Source organism: Panthera leo, chromosome D4 (assembly GCF_018350215.1).
Source record: "Panthera leo isolate Ple1 chromosome D4, P.leo_Ple1_pat1.1, whole genome shotgun sequence".
NCBI lineage: Eukaryota > Metazoa > Chordata > Mammalia > Carnivora > Felidae > Panthera > Panthera leo.
The window spans coordinates 28329919-28340138 of record NC_056691.1 but is presented as its reverse complement, the minus strand read 5'-3'; the positions used below and the strand labels follow the sequence as shown (position 1 = coordinate 28340138).

Genomic DNA, 10220 nt, shown 5'->3' with positions numbered 1-10220 from the left:
CTTATAATGGCATCAACTAAATGGAAGTTTAACATTATTTTCTTTGTTGAATAAGCATGAGCTTTTTCTTTTGGACCCTTAGCTGGACCACTGTGACTGCTCTATTGTTTTAGTCAAACCAGTTAAGGACCATTTGACAGGAAAGTGAGCCCAGACCATTGTCAACAAGTTTTTCTTCTGTAAAGAACAAGCAATTATCATCAAGAAAACATCAGAATAGAAGTCATCAGCTTGGGAAACAAAAGCAGATCAGGAAGATTACAGTGTACTGGGCCATATGGATAGGGCCAATCAGGCCAAACCCCAGGGATTTAAGTGGGTGGCCTCAGAGTCACTGCCCAGCACCAGAAAGCCCTGGGGCTACACCTGCCGAGAGCATCTGCACAGCTGCATGATCAAGTGAGCAGTGTTATCCTTCTGTAAGTACTTGGGAGGATGAATTCAATGTTTTTACTCCACCATAGTGGCTCTAACATCTAGAAGAAAGGAGGATGGATTTTTAGACAGATCAGTCTAATCAGATTCTCATTTTTTTTTTTTTTTTGCTTCCTAGGTTTTGAAACATGCATCCTTTTGACTTCCTGACTGCACTTTGCTTGGGAATAGTCTCAGCTACTATAGAGCTTGATCAAAGTTTAGATGCACAATGGATCCGGTGGAAGGAGACACATGGAAAACAATATGGTGTGGTTGGTAACATCTAAAATCTAAACTATCTAGGGGACTCACAGAGAATGCCTGTGCTGGTGGGAGTTTGTAGCACAGAGTAGCATCTTGAGACCACTCTTACCAAAGCAGTAAGCACAGCACCGTGAGTGTGCATAGTGTGGGCATATGTCCTGCTGTGTGGTTGCTGGAGAACAGCTCCCAGAAGCATAAGACCATCCATGGCTGTGGTTTCTCCTCCTCTCTGTGAGCACATCCACTTGGTGCAGGTCAGTAGGTTTTAAATACAAATAAAAATGATATATATATATATGTTTGCCTGTAGGTTGAAGAATGCAGAAGAGCTGTATGGGAGAAGAATATGAAAATGATTATGAAGCACAATAGGGAATACCTTCAAGGGAAACATAGCTTCTTGATGGCAATGAATGGCTTTGGTGACATGGTGAGTATGGCACAGATTTGCTGAAAGTTTTGTTGTTTCTCTCAGTACTTTCCCCCCAAAATCTCATGCTTGTCAATATTCTACTTTCTTTTCCCTGAAGACCAATGAAGAATTCAGGCACATGATGATTGGCCTTAAAATCCAGAAGAATGAGAATGGGACAGTGTTTAAAGTCCCTTTCCCTGCTGGTATCTCCTTACCTATGAATAGGAGACAGACACCTGATATTAGTCTTGTGAGTATCAAGGATGACTACTCATCAGGTCTCTCTCCAAGAGGAAAGCCAAAAAGAAAGTGGCCCCCTGCTATGGTTTCCTGCTGTGGAAAAATATATTGTAGCTATATTTATTTATTTTGTTTAATGTTCATTTATTTTTGAGAGAAAGAAAGAGTGAACGAGTTGGGGAGGGGCAGAGAGAGAGGGAGACACAGAATGCAAAGCAGGCTCCAGTCTCTGAGCTGTCATCACAGAGCCTGATGCAGAGTAGACGAAGGTAGACCACAAGCCTTGAGATCATGACCTGAGCCTGCAGTCCGACGCTTAACCATGAGCCACCCAGGCACCCTGCCGTTGCTATGTTTTAAAGTTTTCATATAGATGGACTGTTTTCACTCTTGCTATTTGTTTTGTAGACTACGACCTTTATAATTTGTTTTCAGGGTCGGTGTGCTTCTGGCTGGGCTTTTAGTGCAACTGGTGCCATCGAAGGACAGATATTCCGGAAATACGGCAAACGTGTTTCCTTGAGTGCGCAGAACCTCCTGGACTGCTCTCAGGCTGAAGGCAATGAGGGTTGCAATGGTGGTCTAATGAGTAATGCCTTCCAGTATGTTAGGAACAACAGAGGTCTGGACACAGAAGAATCCTATCCATATGTTGCAAGAGTGAGTAGAGCTCCTCACTTGTCACCCTTCCAGCTCTGTCCTTAGAGTTGAATGCTTTTGAAGAAAACAGACACCATGTTTAACATTCGCATTTCCAATTGTAGACTCTCTATCTGCAGTCTGTCAGGACTGTCATTAAGCGGTATTAGCCTGGCATAGTTCTCTGCTTAGATGGTTACCACATAGCTTTTTTTATTTCTACATTACATGGAGATATGCATACCTTTTACACAAGGTACGGATTTCCCCAGAGTGAAAAACTTCTTATGGACAGGTAAACCATGAGTGTTTCATTGAATCCACACCAGTTAGTTTTGCTTTTTTTAAAAAAGGTTTTTTATTAATTTTGAGAGAGAGAAAGAGAGGGAGAGCACAAGAGGGGAAGGGGTCCAGAGAGAGAGAGAGGGAGAGAGAGAGAATCACAAGCAGGCTCCATGCTCCGTACAGAGCCCAACACGGGTCTCGATCCCATGACTGTGAGATCATGACCTGAGCCAAAATCAAGAGTTGTATGCTTAACCTACTGAGCCACCAATTAGTTTTTTAATTTTAAGACAATAAATAGCCTTTCACCTCCTGGGTTGGTTGCTTCACAACAAACTTGACTTGGAAATCTTTTACCTGTAAGCTGCCTTGAAGTCATGTTCCCCAGGAAGTGGATGGTCATAATCAAGTTTCTTTTCCTTTACCATTCAAAGGATGGACCCTGCAAATACAGGCCTGAGTATTCTGCTGCCAATGTCACTGCCTTTCAGACAATTCCTCGGCGGGAGGAGGCGCTCTTGGTGGCAATGAAAAACATGGGATCCATCTCTGCTGCTATAGATGCAAGCCTGGATACCTTCCGCTTCTATAAAGGAGGTAAGCATTTGTTGATGTAGAAAAATTGGAAAACCACCCTAAGAAACAGCAAGAATGACACTTTGGTATGTAGAATTCAATGTATAATTTTGGGGTGTGTGGATTTAATATAGTTGTTCATTCTGTACATGAAATATTTATGTCTGCTGTTTCCATTTGCCATTACTTGACCCAAATCCCCACGAGTGTAAGTATATAATAAATATATTTAAATGACAACATAATTTAATTGGTAGAGCTTACTTTACTTTTTTCCAAATGTTAGACCTTGATAACTTTTAAGGAATTTTGCTACTGAAATTAACAGTGGAAAGTAGCTCTTGGCTCAAGTAATTTTATGTTCTCTGCTGTTTCCCTAGGTTGACATCCTACAAGTAGAATAATAAGGTTTTGGCGGGTGATTTTTTTAATGCCCCTTGACTATTATTTTCAAAAGGGATTGTGACAGTTAATATTTCTCCTGGTGTGAGATGAGGGCCTAAATCCCCACCCCTTCGCACTAAACAAAAATATCTGACGTTTAAAGCTCATCTGAATTCATATCAATATCACAACTGAATTTTGAAATGCCTCCCCTACTGTGGTTGATAGGCTGGGTTACTATGACATGTCACGTGGGAATCCTCACTCAGCATTGAATATTACTCCCCAGGCATTTATTATGATCCAAAGTGCAGCAGTGAAGACCTGAATCACGGTGTTCTGGTGGTTGGCTTTGGCTTTCAAGGAAAAGAATCCGATAACCAAAAATATTGGTTTGTCAAGAACAGGTATGAAAATCCAGGAATACATACTTTTGAATTTGAAAAGGGAATGTTTTTTGGAACCAGTGTTTGGACGCAGGTCCCCCAACCCTTGAGCACACTTCTGAAATCCCAGCAGTGTTTACCCCATCTAGGGGGGAGCACAGACATAGTCAGTCATATGATGACAACATTAAGATACTGTCTCAGGCTTGCTAGGGTCCTGATATAGTTTTGGTACCACTGTATTTCTAAATTGGAAGTTTTTCAATATTCTATATCACACCCAGGTCCCAAGGGTTTCCTTTTCCTGTTCACACTGCAGTTTTGTGAAAGGTCTGTGCTGGGTTAGAACTCAACCATGAACAAGAACGGCCTCTCCTGATTCTTCCTGAATCTGTCCTGGCCTCTGGTGCACTGCTCAATACTGGATGCTATTGTTCAAAAGATGTATGTTTTCAGTTGTTTGTAATAGTTGGAAAACCCTGTCTTCTTTCAGCTGGGGCACTGACTGGGGCATGGGTGGCTACATAAAAATGGCCAGAGACCGGAATAACAACTGTGGAATCGCCACCAGGGCCAGCTTTCCTATCGTGTGAGATGATGGTGATGAAGAAGGCCTTGACTGATAACAGAATATCCAGGAAATGTATTTTATTCTAAAGTTGATCACATCTTATTTTGTGGGGTAAAACACTTGAATCACTGGAGATCCAAGTTGTGACGAATTCTGTTAGTGTTTACGCTGGTGACGAAACTACTTCTTTAATCCCTGCTCTAATCAACAGTGTGTGATTAAGTTGCTTAATAACTTTTGAATGTTTATGTTTTAATTTTTTAAAATTTATTTTTGAAAGAGAGACAGGCATACAGGGTGTGAGTGGGGGAGACCAGAGAGGGAGACACAGAATCTCAAGCAGGTTTCAGGCTCTGAGCTGTCATCCCAGTGCCCAATGTGGGTCTCGAACACACAAATCATCAGATCATGACCTGAACTGAGGTCAGACACTCAGTGAACTGAGACACCCATGTGCCCCTGAGTGTTCATGTTTAAGAGTTGCATGAAAGTTTTACCTTTTAAAATAAAATTTACTTTCATATGTTGAGGTGTGCTCTGTTTTTAATACATAAACTTCTTTGTAGTAAAAATGCAATGGTTTTGTAGGGAGGAAGAAATATCCTCATTCCTCCAAAATTCTTCCAACTGGTTTAAGAATTCAATTGACATGAGACAGGTTAACAGGAGGAAAAAAAAAACAACCCTCAAAGTTTTATTACATAGGCAGGTAGGCCCACTAATGAATTTAAGCCCAAAGAAATGGCCAAGGCAGATAGGTTTTTTTGTTTTGTTTTGTTTTGGTTTTTTGCAGTCTTATATATTTTGGACAAAGACAATAATTTGTGAGGAATTGACAGGAAAAAAAAAAGGTGTGTGGGAGTTTTAAATTGCAGGAATTCTAAGTGGAATCTGGGCTGAGGTTGTAGATGAGTAAAAAAGTAACAAGGTTTGTTTCTACAGCTTTCTCAGCTTTGAAGCCCTATCTCTGCTGATAAGGATGTCTCTTTACCTCATAGTACAGGGAGGGGACCTTTCATATGGGACACTCATTTCCTGCTTTCAAGAGGGGCATGTGACAGCCTGGGTGTTCTTGCACGGGCTGTATCCCAAGTAGCTTCAACTCAAGATACTCAATATGCCATGGTGGCACATTTTGGGGTGGCTTCCCTGGGGCCTCACACTTTCTTCCTCTGAAACTCCCCTGAAAGTTTATATAATAAATAGCTGAGCAGATGACTGTGGAGAGAGAAATCCAGTTTGGATTGAGCAGTAAGAAATCTACAAAGAATAAGAAAAGCATAGATCACCATGAGGATGAACAGGTGAACGAGGGTGGGGGGTACCTGGTATTCATTCATACCAGGTATGGAATGAATCAGTCACAGGAATCAAGGGCACAGCATAGGGAATATAGTCAACAGTATTTTAATAGCAATGTAGGGTGGGGGTAGCTACACTGTGGTGAGCACAGCATAATGTATACAGTTGGCAAGTTACTATGTTGTACACCTGAAACTACGGTAACATCGTGTGTCATTTATACTCAAAACATTTGGGAAAGAAGAAGGCAAGAGGATGAATAAATAGAAGAGAACACATTTCCCCACACCTCATGGAATGAGTCCCACAATCCTGGAATAGATCTGACCAATTAAATGTGCTTCATTTATCTGATGGAAAATATTAATTCCTTTTTTAAAGTAGATTTAAGTTAGATATTATGTGCCTCATTTGGGTTAGATAAAAAGCAACATTTTCCACTGATGATTGCACGAGCACCCCCTGCTAAGCACCTCCTGCTAAGCAGTCACAGTATCTAGAACATAATGACTTTGGAGACCCCCAGAGGCTAAGCTGTTACCTTCTGACTGGAGTGTTTTCAAAGCATGCATAGTGGTATTGAACCCTCCTTGTTCCATTATCATAGACAGATTTAGAATTGCCTTTTCTAATTCATCATCTCTGAAACTTGGGAATAAGATTTTTAATGCTGAAGAGAACCTGGAATTCTGATGTATCATCTGATTTTCTATGATTCCTCAACAGGCATGTGGGTGTGACACAATTTTATGAACAAATGCTGTCACTAAGCACAGTGACAGAAGAGCCAGGTATCCAAGTCCATATGGTTCTGACCATTTAGGTGGGAACCCCACATGCTTTGTTGACACATGAAATAAAGGAGAAGGGCACCTGGGTGGCCCAGTCCTTAAGCATCTGACTTCAGCTCAGGTCATGACCTCATAGTTGATGAGCCTGAGTCCCATATCAGGTAAGCTCCAGCCCGGTTTCAGGTGAGCCCCCTGTCTCTCTCCCTCTCCCTCCCTCCCTCCCTCCCTCCCTCCCTCCCTCCCTCCCTCTCTCTGTCCCTCTGTCTCTGCCCTTCATTCACTTGGGCCCTCTCTCTTTCTCTCTCTCTCAAAAAAAAAGGCAGTGTGGTTTATAGACAAGGTGAGGTTGAAACCTGTACTTTTCAAAGTCTGGAGTGTTAATTGATAGTGTTAATGTTCATACATCTCCATTTTTCTTGTGGTCCTGTCAGTCTTTGAGAGCAGCACACGTTTCAAAATAGCTGATTTCAGAGTCTTCTTATTTGGCTCTGGCAGCTAGGAAGCTTTGTTTTGTCACCCAGCCAAGTAAGCCCAGATATTTGGTCCACGTTTTTAGGTGGCCTGTCTTTGGTCAATACAATTCCTTGCTCTGCAACTCTCTTGGAAAATTCACACATTCAATGTTGAGCTGCCTTCAACATTGACCTGTCCTCAGGGTGGTCCGAGTGGATGCCTGGCTGGCTTCTGGCGGGTGGGCCAGGTTTCTGCTAGATCTGTGCCAGACATGGGAGACTGGTGTATTTTGTATATATTGGGAGAAAAGAAAACCCTAACTGAAGATATAAAGAAAATGCAGCTCTTCCACTGACAACTTGGAAGGAAATAATTTCCCCTTTTTTAGCCTTAGAAGACCAGCTCATTCTTCAAGTCTTCTGAAACAAAATTAAAGTATGACTGAGAAGGACCAAGATGGCAGAACAGTATGGAAGTATTTTTTGTGTCTCTTATCACTGAAATGCAGCCAGATCACCACTAAACTCTCTCACACACCTAGAAAACTGATTTGAGGATTAATGCAACAATCTACACAACCTGAACCCCAGAACTTGGCAGGTACGCAGAACGGAGAGGTGAACTGGTGGAGAGAGAAGCCGTGGAGGGCAGGGAGCTGTTTTTGCTTGTGGAGAGAGGACAGAGACAGGGCTAGAGTACAGGAAAAGCATCCCCTCCCCCATAAGCAGCTGGAAAGAAAGTGGAAAAATGGAAACAGCAGCAGGGACTGAACAAAAAAAGGGAGAAAGGACAAAGGAGAGGGTTTAAACACCACCAAGACTCTATAAACAGGGGGGAGCACACAGTCTGAGGCTCCGCAGCTCGATACTTGGTGGGGCTCTGGTGGGAAGGGCGAATCCCCAGGAGCAGAGAATGAGGTCTGAGGGGTCCATGGGCCACACGGAGAGTGGCAGTTCCCCTGTGGGGAGGACATTTGTTACAGGCTGTGCAGCCTCCCCACAGGTAAAGATCCCAGTAGACGCTGGAGAACAACCACATTTGCTGGTGCTGGAATAAGGATGTTTAGGGGGAAGCCTGGTGCTAGATGTGTGTTGTGATTTTCCATAAACCCTGAACTGCTGCTGCTACAAGATCACGCGAACTTTTTCCACGGCTGGCTGGCACCCAGCCACAGTCTCTGTGCACCAGCAGCAGCGTGGTATCCTGAACATTCCTGTGGACAGGCTGGCACCTGGCCATTGCTCTGCAAGACCCTCCCCCAGAGGAACTCAGTGGGTCAAAGCCCCAGTTCCTCAAAAGGGAGGGGTTGAAGGGAGGGGCCAACATGGTAGAGAAGTAGGGGGATCCGAAGTTCTGTCCTCTCCAACAAAGCCATGTTGAGGACAAAGGACCTTGAACCCCAAGAGTCCGGGAGGAAAAGAGGCAGAGTTGCTTCCAGGGACCCACCTGGACAACCTGACAGGCCATAGGAGGAGCGCTTCAGGGAACAGACATCATGCCCACAGTGGAGGCCTATCTACTGGAGTGGGATTGAAGTTGAGATAGCCCCTCCTCCAGAGCAGCGCTTTTGCCTTGCCTGGTTTAATTCACGGACAATTCTTATTATATAGATATATTCTTCCTTCCTTTTCTTATTCTTATCTCTTCCCTCCTCTAGTCTGGTTACCCTGGTTTTTGGCCTATTTAAGCAGACATGTTTAATCCGTTCTCTTGATACATGTTCTATACTTCCTTCCTTATTTTCCTTTCTCTCCCTCTGGATTAAGCCATATAGTTTTTCAGTCTGGGCAATTTTATCTTCTCTTCTCTTCTTCTTCTTATTCTCTTCTTATTCCCTGCCTCCTTCTTTATTTTCCTTACTCTCTCTCTCTGGATTAAGCCATATAGTTTCTTTGATCAAGTTTATTTTCTCTTCTTTTTCCCCACCCCCTTCTTTACTTTTGTTTCTCTGTCCCTATTAAGCCTAATAGTTTCTCTGTCTGGACAACTTTACCTTCTTTTCTTTTTCCCTGACTCCTTCTTTATTTTCCTTACTCTCTCTCTGGATTAAGCCTATAGTTTCTTTGCCTGGTCAAGTTTTATTTTTTCTTCTTCCCCAGCCCTGTCATTTCTCTTTTTGTATGGGATAAGGCCTCTTCCATCAGCACTGCCTCCACCCCATTGTTTACTTGTAGCTGGTGTTTCTGATTTTTTGCTTTTGGTTTTGTGTGTATGTGTGTGTGTCTTTTCTGTTTGTTTTTCTTTTTTTTGTTTGTCTGTTTGTTTTTCTTTCCAGGACTACTTCAATGAACAAACCAAAGCACACCTGGTGGAGGGTCCAAAACATTACTACAAGCAGGGAGATAAAGTAACCAAAGTAACAACAACAGAGAGCAAGTAACTCTCTGAAGAACACCTCCTGAAGGGCCAGGCCTTGGACAGAGTATCATCCCTCTTTAATATAGTAGTGCTTGCAGGTGCAAGACATATAACAAGCATTTAAAACACATAAGGGACAGAAAACTAGCCAAAATGATGAAACGGAAGAATTCTCCTCAAAAGAAATTCCAGGAGGAAATGACAGAGAATTGATCAAAACTGAACGAGAATTTCGAATAATAGTCATAAGATTAATCACTGGGCTTGAATAAAGCACAGAAGACAACAGAGAATCTATTGCTGCAGAGATCAAGGAACTTAAAAATAGTCACGATGAATTTAAAAATGCTGTAAATGAGGTACAAAATAAACTAGAGGTGGTGACAGCAAGAATTGAAGAGGGAGGGGGAAGAATAGGTGAAATAGAAGATAAAATTATGGAAAAAGATGAAGCTGAGAAAAAGAGAGATAAAAACATTCTGAATCACAAGGGGATAATTAGAGAAGTAAGTGATTCAGTGAAATGTAACAATATCCATATCATAGGAGTTCCAGAAGAAGAAGAGAGAGAGAGGGGCCAAAGCTAAGAACAAATCATAGTTGAGAACTTCCCCAATCTGGGGAAGGAAACAAACATTGCAATTCAGGAGGCACAGAGAACTCCCTTCAGATGTAACTTGGATCGATTTTCTACATGACATATCATAGTGAAACTGGCAAAATACAAAGATAAGGAGAGAATTCTGAAAGCAGCTAGGGATAAATGCCCTTAACCTACACGGGTAGATACATGAGGGTAGTAGCAAACCTATCTACTGAAACTTGGCAGGACAAAAGGGAGTGGCAGGAAATTTTCAATGTGATGAACAGGAAAAATATGCAGACAAGAATCCTTTACCCAGCAAACTTGTCATTCAGAAAAAAGTTGAGCTGATAGATGGTTTTATGTCCTTAATCCAGTCTCTTTGTTCAGACAGTGAGTCAATTCAGTCAAATTCATTTCAGGAAGAGGCAATGCAGGTATCTTCTTAGAGTGAGGCCTCTGCTTCAAATGATCAGGTAATAAATAAGAGGCAATTCTATGGCAATACAAGAAAGATAATGGTTAATAAAAGGATCCAGTTATAAACCAGTTTCTG

The 10220-nt window shown here is 42.2% G+C and overlaps 1 protein-coding gene across 1 annotated transcript; it reads left to right on the top strand.

Annotated features, from left to right (window-relative positions):
* The first annotated feature begins 300 nt into the window (after positions 1 to 300).
* Positions 301 to 4433, top strand: LOC122204808 (procathepsin L-like). The gene is made up of 8 exons (XM_042912510.1): positions 301 to 399; positions 554 to 689; positions 992 to 1111; positions 1212 to 1346; positions 1772 to 1996; positions 2695 to 2857; positions 3510 to 3627; positions 4100 to 4433. Exons 2-8 carry the CDS (start codon positions 564 to 566, stop codon positions 4197 to 4199), a joined length of 987 nt encoding a protein of 328 aa, XP_042768444.1. The 5' UTR covers positions 301 to 399; positions 554 to 563; the 3' UTR covers positions 4200 to 4433.
* Positions 4434 to 10220: the final 5787 nt, after the last annotated feature.